The sequence below is a fragment of the Momordica charantia genome (genome assembly GCF_013281855.1).
Source record: "Momordica charantia cultivar OHB3-1 chromosome 9 unlocalized genomic scaffold, Mcharantia_2.0 BLBB01000009.1, whole genome shotgun sequence".
Classification (NCBI taxonomy): domain Eukaryota; kingdom Viridiplantae; phylum Streptophyta; class Magnoliopsida; order Cucurbitales; family Cucurbitaceae; genus Momordica; species Momordica charantia.
Window position 1 is genome coordinate 11,209,119 of NW_028275167.1, and position 23,683 is coordinate 11,232,801.

Consider the following 23,683-nt stretch of genomic DNA (forward strand, 5'->3'; position numbering starts at 1 on the left):
ATAAGTTGAGCCAATTTTTACACAAGCCATCATCTTGCAGTTGTTCACCATTTACTACGCTACCTTAAGGGTTTCCTAGACAAGGAATTTTGTTACATAAGTCATCTTCCTTTGGCCTTCATGCTTTTGTTGATGCCGATTGAGGCTCTTGTGTTCACACACGACGGTCGGTCACTGGTTTTTGTGTTTTCTTAGGTGACTCCCTGATTTCATGGAAATCTAAGATAACCTACTGTTTCTCGCTATTCTGTTGAGGCAAGATATTGGGCTTTAGCTGCTGTCACCAGTGAATTAATTTGGATCCATCAGTTGCTTACCGATTTATATGTGCCTTTTTCTTCACCAGGTGTTGTATATTGTGACAATCAGGTCGCGGTGTCTATTGTTTCTAATCCAACCTTTCATGAACGTACTAAACACATCGAAATCGATTGCCATTTCGTTCGTGATAAGGTGTCTGATGGTTTTTTGAAGTTGTTACCTATTCGTTTGAACTCTCAACTGGTTAACATGTTCACAAAAGCTCTCCATTCATCTACTCTACGTTTTTTGATGTCCAAGATGGGTGTTTTTTATCTTTACACTCCATCTTGAGGAGGAGTATTAGAGTTAACTCTTATTAGTTAACAAGTTTGTTATTTGTTATTAATTATTGTTAGTTAGATAGTTAGTTACACTAATTAATTGTATTTATATATGATGATTTTATATCACAAATGTGTGAGAAATTATTAATCAACAAAATTTCTTCTCTCTGTTTTATGCTTGATATGATTTTGCATACCTCTATTCTTTGAGAATTATTTGTTATAGCTAACCTTAAAGAGCTAATTTCTTAGCACAAAGACTTTCTTGCAAGAGTCCTTAAGAAGGTTAAAGTGAGAACAGAGATCAAGGAAACAAAAGAAAAAGCGAAAAAGTGAAGGATGAAAAAGTAGGAGAGATTACTTGCATCGAACCAACAAACCAGCAGGAGTATTTGAAATGGAAGCTGAATTTATGTATAATTTATCAATAGGAAGTGGATGCCCATAGCTCATGTTAACCAATTTTGTTGCTTATATTTTGGTGATAGTCGCCACTCATTTGAATATTGTCCATCTAACCCTACATCTTTTTATTGTCTAGGTCAGCTAGGGAATCAACAAGAATTCAACCCTTATTCAAATCTACACAACCAATATTGGAGGGATCATTCAATTTTTTTGTGGGGAGAGCGTCAAGTTGAAATTATCTATCCATATGAGCATGAATTCCCACTAGAATCCCGACACAGGTTCGGTGAGAGTACAGTCAACCATGGATGCCAGAACAAATGCAATCATCACAAAAGTGGCAGTCTTGAAGAACTTATGAGAGACTTTATGGCAAGAAATAATAATGCAGCAATATGCAACTTTCAGATAAAAATAGAGCAGTTGGTCGATGAGCTGAAGAATAGCCCACAAGAATCATTGGATAACAACATGGAGATCCTAACGAAGGAAGGGAAAAATAAGGTGAGTAACATATGGAACGAGCTAGAATATGAAGAACCTGAGCTCTTAGTGGACAACAATGATCCACCAACCTCTAAGGTGATGAACGTGGTAGGGAAGAAGAAGGACATTAAGCTAGAGCAGTCGATAGAGGTAAGTATAAAGAAAATTGCACATAAGGTTGCAATGGATCTAAATCCATCGCCTCTTGAAATTGGACCACTCTTTCCCTTCCCTAACATTCTATGGAGACAAATCAAGATATAAAGATGGAAGAGCTTACCAAATATTTCAAGGATAAAGTCGAGGAAGAAATAGGAGAAGACGAGGTAGGATTAGATGAAGAATTCTATGCAAATGTGGCAACCGCAATTCCAATTGTCAAAAAGAAATCATACAAGGTAAATAAAATAAATGCAAATATATTCCCTAAAATCTCAAACTTGATAATCAAGCAACGGAAATTATTCCTTGAATTTAAAATGATAAAAAAAATAAAACTAAGGAAAATCAAAAGGAAATATATTCCTTAAATGAGAAGAGTAGGTAGCAAGGCAAGGTGGCATAGGCGAGCGTGGGCGTGCAAAGTGTGCTGGCTAGGATGCGTGTGTAGATGCTAGCGGCACGGCAGAGGGGCGTGCAGGCATGGGGTGAGGGTAGGGCGTGTATGGTAGGGGGCACGAGCATGAACTGTAGGGTGTGTGCGGCAGAGAGGCACGCACGGAGTGGGAGGCACATGGCGTGGGGCTATGACATGCTGCAGGACAGGGCGTGTTAGTACTAGTGTTGGCGCGGCACGGGACACTGGCACGCATGTTGTGCGTGTTACGTGCGAAGGGCTACAACATGCGATGGTGGTCGAGGGCTTGTGGTAGGCAAGTCCTTGAGGCTAGGTCATTCTCTTGGCCTTTCTTCGATCTCCTTCTTCCTGTTGTCCTCGATGAATGCCCTTAGTCCTTCAAAATATTTAAAATTTGATTATGGATCCAATGAACCGTCCTCTTTTTAGGGGGATCCTTTTAACTCTTCATCTTTGTTGATGTAGGTTGATTCTTGGAGCTCTTGGTCAATTATGATCACATCACATCAACTTATTCCTTGACATGTGCAAAATGAAGAAACTGCTTTGTGGAGCCGACCTTGCAGCTCACAAAAGAAGGGGCCAATGTTGGAGGCGATTTATTGTTTGCCACATGTTGGCATTGGAGATCATCTACTATTAGGATAATTAGGAGATTCTTGTGAAACAAGTTTAAGCAGCTCGACAACCGAAGCCAAGCCTGTCTACATCTTGTCTACTGGCTGGCCTATGTTAGGTACGAGCCGACTTTGAAGAGTATTTGAAGGCGTAGAAGTGACAAAAATGTTCTCTGACATGACACTACAACCATAGGTGGTCGGAAGCGTCTGGAGCTTGTCTCTATAAATAGAGAACCTCACCTCTGGTACGTGCAAAATAATATTCTCTCTCGAGTATTGATCGGATAAGTGCACTAACTTACCCTGTTTGGAACCTCTGATTTGGAGACAGATATTAAAATCATTTCTAGTGCTTGGGTAAAAAAAAAAAAAATGAATTCCCAAATGATTTCAAATCTCGTTTTGCCTTGGATTACTTTTCGTTCCAAATAACTAAGATTCGTGAGGATTTCAATTTCAAAGGTAACAAATCTCTATTTTCCCTCTCGTTTAGAAAAAAATAACAATTTAATTTTGTCTTATAACTTTACCTACCTACACCTATAAAGACTCCCTTCTACACATAACTCTCTTCTACTACATAGATCATCAAACAAAAGGTTAGTTTCAAATTTTCCTTTTACCTTCATAGTTTTCTTTATTTTAATAATTATAATTTAAATCTCTACAAGCAGACAATCTTTGCATTATCAAGTAAACTTCAGGTTGGTTTTCTTTTTTGTTCGGGTGTATTTAATTTCCTTCTATTTAATTATTGCTTGGATCTTGTTTATGATTTTTTTGGTAGATTTTTCTTCTTTCCTCATTTTGGTTTATTAGTACCACATATTGTAAAATAACTATAATAAAAAAGAGAAAAAAAAATACTCTGCTGCTAAATTAAGGTCAACAAGGATTTTCATATGTGTTTTTTTATGGATTTGAATTTTTTTTATTTATATTTGAATCAAAATATTTGAGTTTTTTTAGTTTAATTTTTAGAACAAAAATTACATTGTAAGTTTTTAATCTTGTGAAGTTGATTTGATTAAATTATTTATTTTTTCTATGATTGAAATTACTACATGACATTAAAATATTATATATTAATAATATAATTTCCTTAACGACAGCCAAAGCAAACATAGCTTAGCAGCAATCCAGAAGTTGTGAGTTCGATCCAGCTCAATCCCCACATGTCGTACTCAAAAAAATATCATTAAGGGCATAATAGTAAAATGATACTTTCTACCATATGTCCTGAATTTGACATCGACATAAAGTGTGCATCGACATTATAATATTAATAATTGTTTAAAAGGATGAAATGATTATTTGTTAATTCAAATATTTTATTTTTATGAATTTTTTTAATATTCATCGATGTCAACATTTGATCGTATTTCAATCGGCATCTATACGTGAATAACTTTATTCACAAGTTGAATTTGAGGAATATTGTAATCGAGACTAATTGTTTAGTGACAAAATAACATCATCAATTGAGAGGATATTGTTGATCCTTTTGAACCAAGATTGATTTAGGATGACATTATTATTATTATTATTATTTTATTTATTTATTATTTTTTTTTTTTTTTGCTAAAGTTGTTTTGTTAGAAGGTTGTGGACTTGTTGGGCCCATTGTGTGGTCAAAGAAGGCATTAGTAGTGGGACCTCCATTATTACCTTCATACATGCATCAATACCGTTGAAATTAAATTCTGGCATTTGAACTTCTAAATTTTTTTTTTTGTCCGAAAGTCTTAGTTCTTGTTTATATAAAAAAATTTACTTTATTCTTGTTGCAACTCATTTTTTTACTACATAATGGAAATTGTTGGGGTTCATTTATAGTTTATCACGGGTCAACATCATAGTTAACTCTCTACACAATATTAAGAATATTCAACCATACCTTTTGGAGTGATACGAGTGTTGACAGCTCGGAAGATGTTAGTCGAGCTAAGCTACATATTACCTTTCGGCCTCTATTAGGTACGAGCCGACTTTGAAAAACACCCACAGACACGAAGGCAACAAGGATGTTCTCTAACAACATGCCGTATTTTCCGAAATATTGGAGAGTCGTTAGAGCGTTGTTGGAAGTCCTATCAGAAGTTCATTTCTATAAATAGAGATCACCCCCTCCCACGCAAAGTACTGCAAAACTATTTTATTTTTGTGCAGTAGATTCTGTACTAACTTGGTCGTCAAAGTTTAACCTTGTCTTGCAGGTACTTCGAACTTTAGTACACTTCATCCGAGCTTGATCAGTTTCACAATTAAAGATAAACCAAATATAATTAAAGTTTCAAGTTGATTTTTGGTAGTTGGGTTAAATCTGTCAGAGTCGTTTCTAAAACTTGTTTGTCCATCCATTTTTCTTTTTCTTGTTGGGAAAAATAAAATTCATAAACATGAAGCTGCTGATCAATTTTCCATGTCGAATTCAAAATAATTAAATTCAAAGGAGTGGGTGTATACCTGAAATTGTTGTTGAACACTAAAGGAAGGGGTTTGATATGACAAGTTTAGATAGATAGTGGATGATTTAACCTTAGATATCATCAAGTTTCTCTTTGGTAGAAGAAGGGAGTTCTAGAACTATCGTGTAAACATACATCCCTTTATAACGAACCACATAATTATTAGGGTCGGTTACAACTTTTTCTTATTTCTAATTTGACCTCTCATCCAATTAAATTAAAAATTAATTCGTGGTCAATTGATAACTACCTTCCTATGCCAAAACTGATATGTAATTAGATCACTTCTCTTAGTTTAATAAAAATAGCAAAAAATACATTAATTAATTACATGGTAGCCCATCTTATTAAAAATTCCAACATTTCTTTTCTTTTTTTCCCTTTTTTTTATTCTCTCTCTCCTAATCCCCAAATCAACTGTATTCATCCGAATAAAATTTTTTAGCTCATTGTCACGTATTTAATAAGTTAAGATGATATATGAGGTTTAACCAAACTAAATTGAAACTCTTAAAACTATATTGTAATATATGTTTCTAAGTTCTAAAACTTCATTTGATAGCAACTTTTTGTCTTGTTTGAGAAGTCACTTTTGAAATCTTAGCTAATTTGAAAGACAAAACATTTTTAAAATTTGATAAAAAATATCATGAACAGTTTTTAGTTCAATAATTTATTTTTATTAAATACAAATAAATGTTATTTTAGTTTTAGTAAAAGTAACAAAGTAAATAAAGTATAAACTAAAGTATCTCACACTTTTAACGTAGTAAAATAAAAATCAAATTGAAACTAAATTTAAACTACCAAAACCAAATCCGTAATTTAACCAATATATACATATATATGTATATAAAAGAAAAAGAATTGGGTCTGTAAATTACGTGGTTACCCTTACCAACGGTAATTGGGTTGACGTTGGCATGTATGGCAGGTCACCTATCCAATCACGATTTCGTCGGTGCCTATCGAAGCCTGCCATACCAACCCAACTCCATCTCCAATTAATTTTCTTCAATTTCCTCTTTTACCCTTCACAACTTCTTTTAATTCCTAATATATCCACACTGTTCCTTTTACCTCTTATAAAATTCCCTGTCTTCCACTGCTTCACACGGCAACCTAAAATCCAAGAAATGCTTCTTTCACTTTCAAGTTTCAACTCATTAATAAATCTGCAAAGGTGGTTTTTACTCTCTTCTTTTTTTAAATAAATTTTTGGACGTAAAATAATCTCCTTTCATAAAACTGTGTTTTCTTTTTTTTTTTTTCTGTTTCTTTTCTCTATATCAACCATGGGTAAGGACTTTCAACTTCATAGATATTATGAGATAGGAAACGACAGACAAGTGGACCGCAATAAGCCAAAGAGGCCTAACAAGGCAACCCACGAAGGTCGAACCGAGCCGAGCCGGTCATTCCTCCTTTCATATTGATGGTGACGTCCGGGCCTATAAGTTCACACAACCTATCAACAGGGTTCTATGGGCTCATCCTGAAAGCTCTAGAACCTTATGAACAGTCATAAATAGAACAAGTAACCAAACTCTAAGGTAGACTGAAATACACTCTAAGTACTTTGCTTAGTTATCCTCCCATAGTTGACTTTGGCATCGGAGCTCGTGTGACAGAAGTCACTCCGGTCTAGAGTTGCTCTGCCTTGTGTTTTAACCGTGCTAGGCCAGGTGGCCCGCTTTTGGTTTGGTCCTGATCGAGATCTTTAATTGTTCCTTCCAATTTCTGTTGATCAATATATTATCATGCCCCTACTTGAGGAGTACATGGAAAGAAGTGACAGTGTTTGCTCAAGTGTGTAGATAATAGAAATTTTGTTAAACCAAAAAATGCAAAGTCAAACAACATAATCTTAGGACTCTTTTAAAAATAAAAGAGAAAACAAAAGAAAGAAAACTTTAAAAAGTTGCCTATACTCTAAACAGTATACTCATTGGATGATAAAGCAGCAATGGTCATCCCGAGGTAGAGGCTCTAGTTCCTCTGTTGTTGCCTCTTAATGAGTTGCCAGTAACATTTAGGCTGAGCTTGCATTTAGGTCGAAGAGAGCTTTCTCGTAATAGCTCATCTTTTATGCTTACATGAGCTCTCTCATGGGAGCTCATATTTAGGTCGAGATAAGCTTTTTCATGATAGGTCGCATTTAGGCTTACGCAAGCTCTTCCATGGAAACTTACATTTAGGCCCATGTGAGCTTTGTCAAGATATCTTATCCTTTAGGCTTACGCTAGCTCTCCCATGGAAGCTTATGTTTAGGTCGAGATGAACATATAGCTCATCTTTTAGGTTCACGTGAGCTCTCTCATGGGGGCTTGCATTAAGGCCGAGGTAGCTTCATCAAGATAGCTCATCCTTTAGGCTTACGCGAGCTCTCCAATAGGACTTGTGTTTAGACCGAGGTGAGATTTGTCATGATACCTAAACCTTTAGGCTTACGCCAGCTCTCTCATGGGAGCTTACGTTTAGGCTGAGGTGAGCTTCGTCCAGATAACTCATCCTTTAGGCTTACACAAGCTCTTTTATAGGGCTTTCGTTTAGGTCGAGGTGAGGTTAGTCATGATACCTCATCCTTTAGGCTTATGCGAGCTCTCTCATAGGACTTGCATTTAGGTTTAGGTGATCTTTGTTGTGATACCTCATCTTTTTTGCTTATCTGAGCTCTCCATGGGAGCTTACGTTTAGGCCGAGTTGAGTTCGTCAAGATAGCTTATTCTTTAGGGGCTTACCAAGCTCTCTCATAGGGCTTGCGTTAGGCCGAGGTGAGATTTGTCGTTATACCTCATCCTTTACACTTATGCTATCTCTCTCATGGGAGCTTACATTTAGGCTCAGGCGAGCTTCGTCCAGATAACTTATCCTTTAGGCTTATGTGAGCTTTCTCATGGGGCTTGCATTTAGGCCAAGGTGAACATTGTCATGAGCTAATTATTTAGTCTTGACTCTAGCTAGCCTCTGTCTTCAAAATTGATGTGATCTTGATTAATCACTCCTTAAAGGTTCCAATAAGTGTCTCCATAAATGTCTTCTTTTGGCTTTGCATGAGCTACCTCATGGAGACTCATCATTTAAGCTGGATGAGATATCTGATGATGGCTCATCCTTTTAGCTTTGGTGAGCTATCTAACGAGATGAGCTATCTAATGGAAGCTCGCTATTTTGGTTTAGATAGGTGTATGATAGCTCATCCTTGAGGTTGATGTGAGTTATCTAGTGAGAGCTCATCCATTGGCCATAGTGATGAGTTATTTGATGGGGAGTTCATCATCGAGGTCGAGGTGAGCTACCTGATAGCTCATTGTTGAGGTTGAGGTGAGCTATCTAGTGGGAGCTCATTCTTGATACTAAGATGAGCTATATTCTGATGGAAGATCATCATTAAGGTCAAGGTGAGAGCTACCTGATACCTCATCGTTGAGTTTGAGACGAGCTATCTACTGGGAGCTCATTCTTGATGTTGGGATGAACTATTCTAATGGAAACTCATCCTTTGGTTGAGATGAGTTGTTTGATAACTCATTCTTAGGCAGATGTGAGCTATCTAGTGAGAGCTCATCCTTGATGCCAAGATGAGCTATTCTAATGGAAGCTCATCATTTTGGTTGAAATGAGCTGTGTGATAGCTAATCATTGAGGTTGAGGTGAGCTATCTAATAGTTCATCCTAGTTCTGAGAACTAAATGAGCTATCTAGTGGAAGTTCATCCTTGATGTCTGAGATGCGCTATTATGCTTGGAGCTCATCATTGAGGTCGAAGTGAACTACCTAATAGCTCATCATTAAGGTTGAGGTAGGCTATCTGGTGGAAGGCGAGATGAGCTACTCTGATGGAAGCTCATCATTGAGGTCGAGGTGACCTATCTAATAGCTCATCCTTGAATTGAGGTGAGTTGATTGGTGGAAGTTCATCCTTGATGTCCAAAATGAGATATTCTAATGAGAGCTCACCATTTGGATTGATGCAAGCTTTCCCAAAGGGGGGAATTATGGGATTCACCATTGTCTAGTTGAGCAGAGCAATATGACTTTATATTACGAATACCCACAAACGGCGTCAATTGTTTAATAATGAAAATGACCAACTTCGCAAAGTTCAGACTTAAGGGGCCTACGTACGAAGGAACCTGCAGAAAGAAAGTAAAATGCTTTGATGCTCAAGTCAGACTCAATCTGATCTATTGCTCTAGAGAGAATAGTTTCGCATACCTGAAAAAGGAGGTTTATAGGTGTCGAACTTCTGAATCAGTTTTTAAAAAAAGAAACCTAAATGTAAAATTATGGAACTCCCATTTATAAATTTCAAATTGTTTTTTTCTTGCTCGAACAACTGGTTAGCATAGTATGATTCATTTTAGCTTAAACTACTATATTGATCCTTGGACATTATGTTTTTCTTAGTTTGGTCTTTCGAAAAGTTATTCAATATACCCGTTACATTCTAGCGGCCTCCTTCTAAATTCTTAGATGTGTGATAAAATTATAATTTTTAATTCCTCTCTCCAACATCCCACGATATTCAAATCTCCGGAGAACTCTTTTCATATCTTTTCATAATTCTATAAATATATTTTTATTCTTAAACTAACCATGAGAACTCTTTTTAATGTTTATGGAAGGTACATTGAGATTAAATTCAGACCTTTAAAAGCATTCGACTAAATAGAATAAATCTCGAAGTATGCATATCAAAATGATGAAGTAACTTTGTAAAATTTTAATCATAAATTAATTTTAAATTAACTTACATTACTTCAAAAATTAGAATTTTGTTATATAAATATTGATATATATTTTTTAAAATAAAAGATGGGAAAAGAAAAGGAGAATGAAAAACAAAATGAGAAGAAAACAAAAAATGCTGACCAATAAGGACAAAAGTTTATCCTTCAGATTGCATAGAGATCAATAATGGTTGGGTTGCAGCACTAAGGCCAAAAAGAATTTCATGGTTCCCTTGTTTAAGACAATTTCATCATTTTGTACCTCTGATCCATTGTCTTTTGTTATCATTTAACCAACTTTAATATCATTTGTGATAAAAATTAACTCAATTTGATATAGAATTTTATTTAGTCATATCATGGAATATGTTAATTAATAGTAAAAAAAAATCATCCTTTGAAAATATAAAGAATTGGTTTCAATTAATTAAACAATTATTCAATAAATATGTTGAATTAAAAAGATTAAAGAAAAGTAGATGTCATAATTTTTAGGTCAATTACTAATTGAATCAAATTATGTAAAAAAAAATCAAATTATTATATATTTTTTTTAGTTCTGTATAGATCGTAGGCGGTCTAACTCAACTTTACCGAAGGTGATAAGTGTCTCTATAACATATATACATACAAACATACCTATAAATTTACTTTGGCCATTGTCTTATTTTCTATTTTATATAGAAAAACTCAGTCAATGAACACTCGTTCTCAAATTTTAGGCAAATAGGATTCATCCTATTTGATACTGAACCTTGCTAATTTTTTTAATGCCTATCTATTGATATTTTTCCACAAGCTATTGAAAAAATATTAAGATCAAAACCATTGATAAATTTTGAAATTAAAATTTTATTTGATCATTATTTTGTTATTAAAATTAAACTTGTAAATGTTATTTTTATTGATATATTTCTTTATTTTGCTATCAATATTTTAAACTTTTTTTTTGTCAAAGCGAGCAAAATTCAACGGTAATTGACATTTAGGTCAAATGTGTTGGGATAATGGAGCCAAAACAGATGACCCGTGTCCTACAAGGAGGACTTTCAAACACTACCACCAATTCCTACAAGGAGTAGGATATTATTGTCTTATAAGAATTACAATATTGTTTTCCTATAAGAATTGAGATATTTGACCTCTTATAAATAGAACTCTTTTGTTAATGTTTCATTTGTACAGAGTCCAAATAAGAGAGACTTGAGTGATTGTGGGCAGTGTGTGAAAAAAAGATTTTGTATCCCGTGGGTTTTAGTGAGGCTATTTTCAATTGTGTAATCCTAGGTAGCCATTGTTAGGGTACTTAGAAGCAAGATAGTAATATCTTGGGTGAGATCTCCATTGTAATATTCCCAATTATAGTTGAACAGATAAGGGCGAACCAGTATAATCGGTGTGGTGTTAAGCTTTTCTATCCCTATCTCTTATTCCTTTGTTATTGTTAGTTACTTATCTGCTGTTAGCCTGTGGAAGAGAAAAATCAAATAGTTCATGAAGAATTTACAGGAGGATCGATTGATCTATATTATTTTTCCCAACAAAATGTTGAAAATTATAATCCTCTTCTCAACATGTTATACTCAAAGAAAAAAGAAAATTTAATTTTTCTTTAATTCAATAACATGTAAGAATGAAAATTGACATTTTGATCAAGAATATATGAATTATGTTGAGATTGACTTTTGAAAACGTCTTCAAAATTCAAGCTCAGATAATTTGAAATCTAATTCTAGGTTTTGCAAGATTTCACAAAATTTCAAAATAAGTATTTTAATATTATATTTTATATTTTATAAATCAGAATTGAAAGACTATATTAATTTTCTTTTAATTTTTGAATAATTTTTTTTTTCATTTCAACCCTTTTTCATCCCAAATAAAATTTTAGAATTTTTAATCTTTTTCAATATTTTAAATCTAGCGATTAAAATCATTTCTTATACTTTCTCCATTATGTTATTTTAGTTTTCCATTTTGATTTCAAAATCATATTTTTCTACTAACAAATTTATTTATTCTTATAATCGTAATCAAAATTTAAAAACAAAACGAGTAGATTTCAAAAGTTTTCTTTTCATTTTTTAATTTTAGTTAAAACTCTTAAAAAATATTTGTTTTTGCATGATTTTGGCTACCTCGAATAGGCTGAATTAAGGTGACCGATCTATCCACGTGACTTTCATAGAGAAAAGAAAGTCTCTGACGTTCAAATCAGTATGTGGCCGATATGTTGCTTTAACCTTATGAAACATTTTCCTCGGCTTGGCTAGGGGTATCATTCGAGCCAATTCGTGAGTTGACCAACAATGTATGTTGACCACATGAAGGGGAGAATTATACCTTGAAACATGTGGGGCCATGACATGACATGTTCCAACTTATAAATGGCTGGCATATGGAAGATCACTTTGTTGCCACGATAGTTTTATAAATATTCATGAAGTTTCATTATAAACTTTTGTTCGATCTCTTATATTTTAAATATAGAATCATCAACGAGTATTAATAAATAAAATAATTTTTTTACAAAAAAAAAATCAAAATCAAAATCATCAGTAAACTAAGGTTATATATTTTAAATCAAACTCTAATAAAATCCAAAAGAACCTTTTGGCTACCAATATATTTGATAGGTGATATATATAATCTTCCTTTATTTTGGTTTTTGTGGGTGTGAACCATCATCTTTTAAAAAGAGAGACAAAAAAAGGACAAAATTTTAATAAAAACATGTCTTCATACTTTAGGTTATAAATGTAGGAAGTCATCATTCTCTCAAATTTGTTAGTTTATTTGGTTTTTCTTTTTAGTAATCCATTCTATATCTTATCACATAATAATGATAATAAATAAATAAAAAAGACATCAATTCCATAACTATTTATTTAGTTGGCTAATAGATTCAACTCATACCTAAAATACGATTAAAACCAATTTTAGTCAAAATAAAAAAACAACTTAGAAAGAAATTTTAGCTAACTCGAGAATAGTTCAAAATGAGTTAAGACTGACCAAGAGTTCAGAGATTTGAATTTTTACCAAATGTTGTTAAATTCGATAAAAGAAAAAGAAACTTTTAAAATTGTATAAAATTTTTAAAAGTAAGACACATATTGCTATGTTTCCAATTTTTAAACAAAAAGTAATAAAAATGGTTAAAACTATTCTTTTCCGTGTTGAATTTTTAAACTTCAAGAATTAAAAAAATTTCATTCAATGGTAGAAATTTAAACCTCTAACTTCGTATAATGTTTTTTTTTAGTACAATATGTGGAGTGTGGAGATCAAACTCACAACCTCTTGGTTGGAAGTATATGCCAATTACCATAATGCTATTTTATACTTTAATCAAGTGATGTGTTTAAGGCGGTTGAGAAAATTTTTCAAAGTTGAATGTTTTAAATGATGGGTATACCAATCATATAATAATTTAATATATAGTAAAATTACTTATTATTATAGCATATTTTAGTATATAAACTAATATAAAAACTTATTTTGATTTTCACCGTTAAAACTTCCTTGATATTTAATATAAATATTTTATTTTTAATTTTTTTAGTACAATATGGTGGGTGGGAATCGAACCTACAACCTCTTAGTTCAAGATATATGTCAATTACTGCTGAGCTATACTCGCTTTGACAATTTTTTTTTATTAGTTTCATTCCACTTAAAATATACGCCATAATGTAAATTTATCGAAAATTATTAAAATTAAAGCTACAAAAAGTTTGAATACAAATATTAAAATGCCTAATGTTGTTTGGGGAAAAAATCTCCGCCACGTGTATTGATAGGAGCAACAGAATACGCAGCTAGGTCGTCCTCACTAAATGAGCAATCAGCCAATACATGCTCGAGGGAGCGCATGGTCTGGGAGGGTTAGTTTGGTCACAAGCAGTTGAAATCAATCAGAGAATCTCTAACCACCCAGACTGCCATTGTGCCATGCACCTTGACGTAATCCTCAGGTGTGACTTTGTGCAAAGACTAATCGTCATACATTGGCTATGAAAGCTAGGTAATTACACCAATATGAGGTATGTGTGAATTTGGAATCTAAATACTCTAAACTACAAATTTGACTATTTACTAGAGCGTCGGAGTGCTCACTCTTCTTCTTGTAGGTTTTTGTACTTAGTTGCTCATTTCGAATTCACTCTCTTCGAGTTTCAGAAAGATTTTGGATTCAACATCTAGCACTTCCACCGCAACCATGACCATGACACCTCTGATTGCTATGACCTCAAAGATCAGATCAAAAGCCTTATCCAAGGGGGCCATTTGAAAAAGTACATAGGTTGGGAAAATCATAGTAGTAAGAGTAAAATTGCATCGTAGGATCAGGAACCTCGGTGGGACGATTGCTCCGACCTGCATCCCCAGCTCGCATATACTTAGGTACATTTGAGATGTCCATCTGCCAGGAAGGAAAATAAAAGAAAAAAGTTAATGAACGTTCCAAGGTTAGTTCTAGCAGTAGGGACAAACAACTCACTTATCACACAAAAGTCACTTCTAAGTCACTTCTGACCTCGTAGATCGTTGTCCCATTGGCACTTAGGGTCAGCTAGTTTCCTAAGAGGTAAAATCATCTGTCCTTCCACCCTTTGATGGAAGTCGACCCATCTATAATGGCATTGTAGCCCTTAATTTTATTAGGGCCATTAATGGGCCACCTATTCTAGGGCAGAGGGAGAGATAGTAATGCCTCTCGTTTTTTGCTACCTTTTTTAGGTTATGGGCGACCACCACTTGTTCTATGGTTAACGAAGCAAATTCCTTCCCCCAATCGTACTTCCACCACAAATACTAGCAACCCATCTTCCCCAGTCATTGGGGCTAGGTGACTTCAGACTAAAACAATTGTGGAAATAATGTAAAGGCAACCTTACTCAGTACTTAAATATCTCCTAGAAAAAGCCAACTTGACCAAGAGAAGGGTTTTCTAAAGTCTCCCCGACTTGGGAAGGCCGAGCTTCACATTCTTTTGTACATCATACCTATATTGCCAAATGCTAAGGTACCCTACAGTACACTTAATGGTGAAGGATGATGGATCCTTATTCGGTGCTGAAGGACTAACGGTCATAGCATGCTCCTTCCTATGGGATGAAGTATCCATACCCCTAGTTCTAGCCATCTAATCGACCTTATTAACGACTCTAAGTAGGTAACGAAAGGTGATTAATGATCATTTGAGAAGAATCTTACTGACCTAAGAATCAAACATTAAAATCGTTTGAGTTAAGTTCTGGAAGCGAATTTGAAACTATTGCATATGGGCGAAAACAGGGGATGGCAGAAATTTATATCTTCTAGGGATCGCACTAGGGTAGCACAATCTAGGGTTTGGATTGACGGACATGATTCGCACGATCTTCCCGACTCATAGGAGTGATTGACAAGCGTCAATATGATCACGAGATTGACGACCCAGATTAGAGGAACAACAATCATTGGCCTTCTCGATGTACAGCTAGGATTGCCTGGGGCGACATGCACTGCCTGATTATTTGTGACTGCAGTTCAAGTTAGGAGCCTAAGGCAATAATGAAGAAGCAAAACGTGTTTCACTGAGGGAGTTTGACATCCCATGTTTCAGTTCAGTCTTCATACTCAATAGAGTTTACCTCATGCTCAACCTCTAAAGTGGGGCTAATGTTGTGGGGGAAAAAATCTCCACCACGTGTAATGATAGGAGCCACAAAACGTGAGCCCAGCCGCTCTCACCAAACGAGCAATCAACCTAATACATGCCCAAGGGAGTGCACGGTTCAAGAGGATAAGTTTGGTCACAAGTAGTTGAACTGAACCGGAAGACTCTTTAAGCACCTAGACTGTCATATGTCGTCGTGCTGTGCTGCCCCGTGTGTGACTTCGTTCAAAGACTAATTGTCGAACATCTACTATAAAGCAGGTAATTGCACCAATATGAGGTGTGTGTGAATCTGGAATCTAAACCCCTTAAACTATAAATTCGACTATTTACTAACTTGAACGTTAGAGTGTTTACTATTCTTCTGGTAGGTTTTTGTACTCAGTTGACTCATTTCAAATTTGGACTTTCTTCGAATTCTAGAAAAAATTCGGATCAAACACCTGAAAATATAAAATTTAAAAACTAAAACAAAGTTAAATAGAAAAATTTAAGGATGAAAGTAGAATATAAACTAAAGATTAAAAGGTTTAATGGTAAGATTTAGATTCATTTTGATACTTATGCTTAATTGAGGTAGGTATTGAGTGGAGGTATATTAAGCAACAAAATAATAGCGAAGACAAAAAATTTTATCTTTTAAGGACCAAAATAAAGAAATCTCAATCAAGATACTCAATCCACGGATTTTAATTCAAGTTCATATTTCTCATTGTATATATATTTTTTTGAAACATTATCTTACAAATTTGCGAAAGTATAAATATTAATGTCTAACCACTTAGTGCCCAATTACATGTTAAATTTCTTCCTCTACTTTTTTATTTTCTTTGATGGATTCCAAGTACTTATGCTCTGCCTTTGTTGAAAAACAAATCAAATATATATTTTAGTCTATAACGTTGGAGAGTTTTACTTATTTAAAAAAAAATTCAATTTAAGTATTTACGTTTTTTGAAATTTTCAATTATTTTCTTACCATTGGATAAATGTTAAAATTAGTTGATAATAAACTTACTTGTTATGATAATTAGTAAATTGATAAAATTTTAAAGGAGAAATTAGGGCACCAAACGAAAGAAAAGATAAATTTTCTTCAACTATTTAGAAACTTAGGAGGATGAATTAAAGACCGTCCTCTCTCAAGGAGCATTGGTTCATTTTCAAAATTTTTGCTAACTCACTAAGTATCATATCATGTTAGTTTATCATAAGTCAATTTTAATATTCTTATTGGTATAATTGAAAAATGTTAAAATGTAAGGGACTAAATTAAAACTTTTAAAACAATAAAGACTAAATAGGAAAAAGACCGAAACATTATAAAGCAAACCACATATTTAGAGGTAAATTCGAACATAGCACAGCGGATAAGATGCCTGTTACCATCATAAATGTTGATGGGCCAACCGCACCCTACAACCATTATAAAAACACATATTCAGCAAAAATGAAAAGTAAAAAAGAGCAGGAGAACTAAGCCACCTGTGTAATTACATAATTAAGCTCGATAATTGAATGCTCACGGTGCATAGTTGTAACATAAGTTTAAGGGTAATTGTAGTGGGTAGCAAAAATAATTCATGTATTTCAAAAAATGTCACAAGCTTTTCAAAATTTCAAATATAGCAAAATATTTAAATTTTTATTATTTTGATTTTACTCTTACGATATCTGATATATATCCAAGCTATATTTGTATCTAATATAAATCAAATGTATATTTGTATTTGATATACATGATCCACATAATCACAAGTTTTTTTTTTTTTTTTTTGACGTGCATGATCACATAAACCTTTTATACAATAACTTTATATCTCAAAAAATTATTTTCACCATTGTTTTCATATGAAAAAATAGTGAATATAATAGTATTATATCAACACACATGTATCATAATTATATTAATAGATATCATTAATATAATGATTATATAAGAGGTATATCAATGGTAAATTACAAGTATATTAAGTATATATTAAATATATATCAGTGCTATATCAGTGGTAAATCATATGTATATCAATGGTAATATACATATAACATTAGTTATATCTAAGAAGTTATATAAGTAGATATCATATTTATATCAGTGATATATCATTTGTATATTAATGGTAAATTAGAGACATATCAAGTATATATCACAAATATACATTAATGGTTATCATATGTATACGTATATCAGTGCGGTAAGCCATGTTAGAAATTCAGTAGATATCATAGTTATATCAGAAGTAAATCAATTGTATATCATTATTATATCAGTGGTATATCATAGACATATACCATTAGTCAGATATATTGCAAGGTAAAGTTGTAATTTTAAAATTTGACCTCCATTTTTTGTAAAAAAAAAGCTATATTTGAAAAAAATAAACGTGGTTGTTATTTTTCTTATTTTACTAAATATTTTTGCTATATTTGCAACTGTCCTTAAGTTTAATATATCATTCCCCTCTCGTTAACTTTAACATAACTCAACTACTTAACTCATGTATCCACAAATATCAGAAAAGTAAAAGTTTGAATCAACAGTTGACATATTTTTAATCTTAAAAAAAAAAAAAAAAAACTCTCTCCCTATCTTCCGTTCCCACTCTAAACAGGTTGTTGATGGAAGGGTAAAAAAAAATGTTAGGTGCCTTGATTTGGGATGTCATTGGAGAATTCCACAGGGGCAATTCCGGAATTAAACTCTAGCGAAGCCACTCATTACCCCCTTTCCTCCCCTTATTCATTCAACCAACTCCTTTCCAAGCCACACCCTTCTCTCTCTCTCTCTCTCTCTCTCTCTCTCTCTCTCCCCACCAGACCAGTCCACCACCTTCCCTGAAACCCAATAAACACACAAAACTCAACTCCAAGCTCTATAAATACAACAAACCCAAAGCCAAAACCAAAATCTTTTCGCAGTAGAGTAGATGCATGATGTTTTCCACACATTGAACCGAAAACCCACAAAAAAAAAAAAAATCTTCTTCTTCTTCTTCTTCTACCCAATCGGATTCACTGTGAAAGCGCAGCGCCTCTGTTTCCAAAGCTTCTCTCCGTCCGCCACGTGTGCCGGCAGGTATAATACTAATACCGACCCAATGCCCCCTCCCCCTTTTTCTCCGTTCCACCTTTCTGGGACTTTTTTTTTCTCTGCTTAATTTGGTGTTTTGTTTTTGCATTTGGCCAATTGGGGCTCCCCCTCTTTACTTTTTAGAAAAAGGGTGGTGGTTGGTTCATTGGGGTTGACTTATTTCACAACAGAGACACGGAGACAGATTTATTGTTATTATTCTCTTGTGGGTTTTGTGATTTCTTGTTTGAAGAATCAGTGCGAAGGATTTCTTAGTATTTAGGCGTTCAATGTGTAATTTGCAGAATCTGAGCTTGGGATGTTTCTGAGGAACGTTTTGAAATTAGTTTCTCCCTTTTCTTCTTCAAAGAATGCTGAGATTTATGACATGTTTTAGGAGAAGAATTCAGCCACTCGTTTTGGTTTCTTCTAATTTTGATGTTCTAATTTCAGAGATTGTGTATATGTCACTATCAGTAGTTGTAGAAGCTGGGAAAAGACTTTTGGACTCCAATCATTGATGCCTTTTCTTGTTGATATATTTGCATTTGTAATTGCCATTCATATTTTGGCCAAAAACGTGTTCTCTGTGCCATTAGTAACTCCTTCATCCTTTCTTGTGAACTTGTTTTCTGCTGAGCTCGACAAAGGGATGAACGGAGTGCTTCAATCCGCCATTTTCTCTGAGTTTTTCGTTTTTCGGGTGAATGAGTCGACTATCGAGCTAGCTCGAAGCGTGGACAATGGACAGGAATGATTTAGGAATTAATTATGTTTCCATATTTAGGCTGATGCACCAAAACAAGAAACTTTTTGTGTATTTTCAATGTCCCCAAGTTAGCATCTTGTTGGATTTGAACCTCTTGTTTTGCTTGGTTATTATTATTCTCGATGATGTTTAACATTCAAAATTTGACTGTGACTGCTACTTCCTTTGTATCCAAGGCGGGACAGATTCATGGTAAACATTTCATCACGTACATTGTGCACGACGTGAAAATTGGTATCAACTATGGTGAGCTTAAGAAGGCGCAGGCTCTTGGGACTGTGCTCTGGTATGTTTAGATATTCTTGTGATATAAATGACCGTTTTTTTTTTTTAAAATGAAGTAATCATCATTGTCTTTGTTTCCTATCTCACTAGGTGCTCTTGAATTCATTTGATTAAATCTGTTTGTAGAACTTTTTTGGGACTTTTCAGGGAAAAGTTCATTTGTAGCTCCACTTCCTAAGTTTTCAGATAACGGAACCGCTCCCGAAAATCCCAGCCCGAGTAACAAACTAGTCACAGTGCATCCCATGTCTTCTGATGATGTTAACCTCACAGATAGGGTAAGATGACATTCTTTAAAATTTCTCTCACAATTTTCCATATGCATGTGACTGTGTTAACGTTTCTATGAAGCTATTCCCATAATCAAGTTGATTCGTTTAGATTTCTACTTAATTCCCCCAATTTCGTTACCGATTATTGATATTTGAAGTGATAATTAAACCTAGATAACTTTATTGGTTAAGCTTCCTTGTTTTTGTTGATAAGAGTCAGTTGAATATTGTATGCATTCCAAAACATCTCTGGTTGGAGAGGTTTGTTTTAAAGCTTCATCTTAGATAATAATTTTGACCTGCTAAATGTGCAGAAAGTCAGAGTATCGATCGAGATCTGTAAACACACTCTCTCGCTTCTATAAGTTAAGATGAACAAAATGTTTGCAATACAACTAGGAATGTAAGCCTTTGCTGGATTGAAAGGAAAAAACTTGTTTTATATTTTGTCTTCCTTTTATCTGAAAAGGCCTGTGAAGCTATCTTGGGTTGTCGATTGAGATCTTTAAAGACTCTTGTTTCTATAAGTTAATACACATTTCAAGGAAAAACATATTGGTTAAAGGTAATAAGAAAAAACCGATTTTTATTGAATTACATTTATGCAACCGACTTGAAATTTTGAGTTCATCATTGGAGGGTTGTGTGTCATAGATATAATTCTACCATGATTTGGTTGATGACCATTCATGCAATTGATTTGGTTTCTTTCATTACCCTTGAAAAGTCCAGGTCTAGATCTACCAAGTCGAGTAAAACTCCGATACTTACTGTGCAATTTGAATTACCAGGTTCATTATATTTTCTTTCTGAGCTTGCTTGTTGAATTATAAATCTGACAGTTACGTTCCAAACTCTTATCTTTTGTTACAGAGCTCTGTTGTGAATATGGAACCCAATTTTGCAAGTGCATCGGATTTGACCTCGCAGAAAGAACAATCTAATCAGCCAGCGTCAGGTTATCTGCGAACCGTGATCAATAGTTTAATCCTTGTTTATGGGATCATGCTTTTGAGATCTATAGTTTTCATATATGTATAAATCAGGATGCTTTATTTTTGCTTAAATTTCAGCTGTGGCCACTCTTTCATTCGTGTGGTAATGAAATCTTATACGTGGTTTGGATTTTTGAGCTTGTCCATCTCCCTTGTAATTTAAAAGTTATGAGTTCTTTTCATAGTTCCTTAAACCCGATTCTGCGGTTGGCACATCTATCACTTCATTTATAATTTGCGGTCGGTACAGCGAATGGCATTGTGACGACCACACATAAGACACTTGTTTTGTGCATTAACATATTAGTACTGTCGCAAGGATCGTAATTGTCAGTTGTCCTTCTATCACATTGTCCAAAATGTTTGAGATTCAGCTTTCTGCATTTTGTCGCTCCTAATACATGGACTTGTTTTTGCAGGGCATCCACTAAAACATAGAAAGAGACATAGGAGAAAGAACTCTCACAATCAAGAACTGACGATTATGAGAGGTGTCTATTTCAAGAACATGAAATGGCAGGCTGCGATTAAGGTAGACAAGAAACAGATACATTTGGGGACGTTTGGTTCACAAGAAGAGGCTGCTCATTTGTACGATAGGTATTCGCTTCCATATCAACTCTTATCTTGACTTTTAACATTTCCTATATTCTGTTGTAACAAACAGCATTTGCAAACTCCGACCAAGATATTATACATAAATACATACATACATATATATAGTATACGAACTACCCGAGATATGATAGGCATTATGTTGTATATGCTTCTCACTGTGTAGTTGAGCGTTGGACTTAAATTATTTAACCGCTGTGTATCATTTAGTTCATTTACCTGTCTAAGTTGTTAAGTGAACAAGGGAAAGAACTCGAAGCATTTCGATAAGCATCTCATCAATTCTGGATCGGTGTAGGTACTATAAGCTCACTAGTCTTTTCGGTTATGCAGAGCTGCTTTTGTGTGCGGACGGGAGCCAAACTTCGAACTGCCAGAGGACGAGAAGCAAGAACTCCAGAAGTTCAAATGGGAAGACTTCCTAGCAATGACCCGCCATGCTATTACGAACAAAAGTAGTAGTTGCCTTAGCTCCTCTCAAAATCCTTTCTCGTTTTCTCCATACGTCAGATTTGATTCGCTAATCGTTTTAACATTTTTCAGAGCACAAGAGACTTGGCACAGGATCTCCAAAGAAGCCCGGAGCTTCATCACTACCAATCGACACCACCGACTACAAGCACAGGTTCAACGGGTTTCCCTCGCCCGAAGACACTAACTCATCCATCACTTGAGTTGCTTTATCTCAAGAAGAATGGAAAAACTTTCAAAGGTCCATTCAAAAAATTTTCCCCCCTCAAGTAAATGTGTTTTTAGGCTAGAATAGAATACATTGTCTCTTTGATTAGAAAATTCTTACAGTTCATTTTTTTTCCCAACTAAAGCTTGTAATATGTTCCAAATCAATGTTAATTTGTTTTTAGCAGAAGCATATTGAATCTATATGGAACTGAAACAGAAGTATGTAATTATTTCCATTATACTTTATTTCTTTATCTCCTTTAAAATAGTGATGAATTTAGAGTATGGCTATGAGGTGCTGCTTGAGATAAATAATACATTTGATGATCTTCTCATGAGGTAATTGGATGCTTGAGGGTTCTTCTGAGTGCTCAGGGATGACTTTGATTGTATAAGCTAAGATCCTTATTTCAAAAGAAAATTTCCTTTGTGATGCTTTGTCGAGCAACAACGGGCCGACCCGAGTAAGAATTTCTCGTCTTACCTTGTTAAAGCGAGCTTTCCTTCCTTTGAGTGAATCAAGATTGGAGCTATTAATGGCCTGTTTGGTGATGACGTTTCCGTTTTATTAAGAAACTTAAGCATTAGACAACTATTTATATTTTTGTTTCTCATTTTTTATAAACATTCAAAAAATTGTATAAAAATTTTGAAAACAACCAAAAACAAATTTCTTATTTCTTATTCTCGTTACCCATTTATTTCAAAACATAAATAAAAATATTGCTTTATCAGTCTATTTTTTTAATAAAAAATGAAGAAATAGAAACAAGAAATGAGAACGTTACCAAGTATATTCGTCGGTTGGTTGTTGGTCCCTTTGAGAAAAAAGAAAGAAACAGAAAGAAACAAAAGCAGGTTTGATGATTGTTTTTTTTTTTATTATTATTTTTTAAAAAGTTGAAACACGTTGTTAATCATCATTTTTTTTCCTTGTTTTTTGGATAGTTAAATTAAAGAGCGAAAATCTTTCTTCAAAAGTAAAATATTGTTCCAAAATTTACATAAAATTTGTCATGGCTCTTCTAAAATGAGAAATGAGATTATTGCATTTGTTTTATAAAGACAAATCATATAAATAACTTAAAAGTGATTAAACAATCATGTTTGTTAGATGAGATCATGAGATTTGAACATGTAGTTTGATAGTAAGTTTCTTTTAGGAGGTATTTGGTTCGTAGGTTTGCTTAGTTTTATTAAACGCAGATTTGTTAAGTATGAGTTGTGAAGTCAAGATTTGTTAAGTATACATTTGGACCGTGCACAAAATAAGTTTGTTAAAAGTTTATGTTTGTTAAACTTAGATTTGTTAAAACTGTATTTGGTGGGTAGATTTGGAACTTATAATAAATAATAGATAGTATATATCGATTATTTGACTGAAATAATTAAAATCAACATTAAAAATTTTGTTTTTATGAAATTAGGAAGTATGATTTTCGATACAAATAA

The 23,683-nt window shown here is 33.9% G+C and overlaps 1 protein-coding gene across 2 annotated transcripts; it reads left to right on the forward strand.

The window, feature by feature from the left end:
* The first annotated feature begins 18,288 nt into the window (after positions 1-18,288).
* LOC111025467 (ethylene-responsive transcription factor-like protein At4g13040) lies at positions 18,289-22,477 on the forward strand. Of its 2 annotated transcripts, none has more exons than XM_088118043.1 (7): positions 18,289-18,620; positions 19,560-19,669; positions 19,795-19,946; positions 20,814-20,898; positions 21,355-21,535; positions 21,884-22,005; positions 22,094-22,477. In XM_088118043.1, the coding sequence occupies exons 2-7, from the start codon at positions 19,627-19,629 to the stop codon at positions 22,222-22,224; spliced, it is 714 nt and encodes a 237-aa protein (XP_087974169.1). In that variant the 5' UTR covers positions 18,289-18,620; positions 19,560-19,626; the 3' UTR covers positions 22,225-22,477. The 2 variants fall into 2 exon arrangements, with proteins under 2 accessions (XP_087974169.1, XP_087974170.1); XM_088118044.1 differs by having other exon boundaries at positions 18,290-18,620; positions 19,816-19,946.
* Positions 22,478-23,683: the final 1,206 nt, after the last annotated feature.

Bases quoted from the DNA above. Each gene is read 5' to 3' on its own strand.
- LOC111025467 (XM_088118043.1), top strand. From the start codon at position 19,627: ATGGTGAGCTTAAGAAGGCGCAGGCTCTTGGGACTGTGCTCTG. The intron at 19,947-20,813 runs GTAAGATGACAT...CTTTTGTTACAG, and splicing joins ATGTTAACCTCACAGATAGG to AGCTCTGTTGTGAATATGGA. The intron at 22,006-22,093 runs GTAGTAGTTGCC...AACATTTTTCAG, and splicing joins CCATGCTATTACGAACAAAA to AGCACAAGAGACTTGGCACA.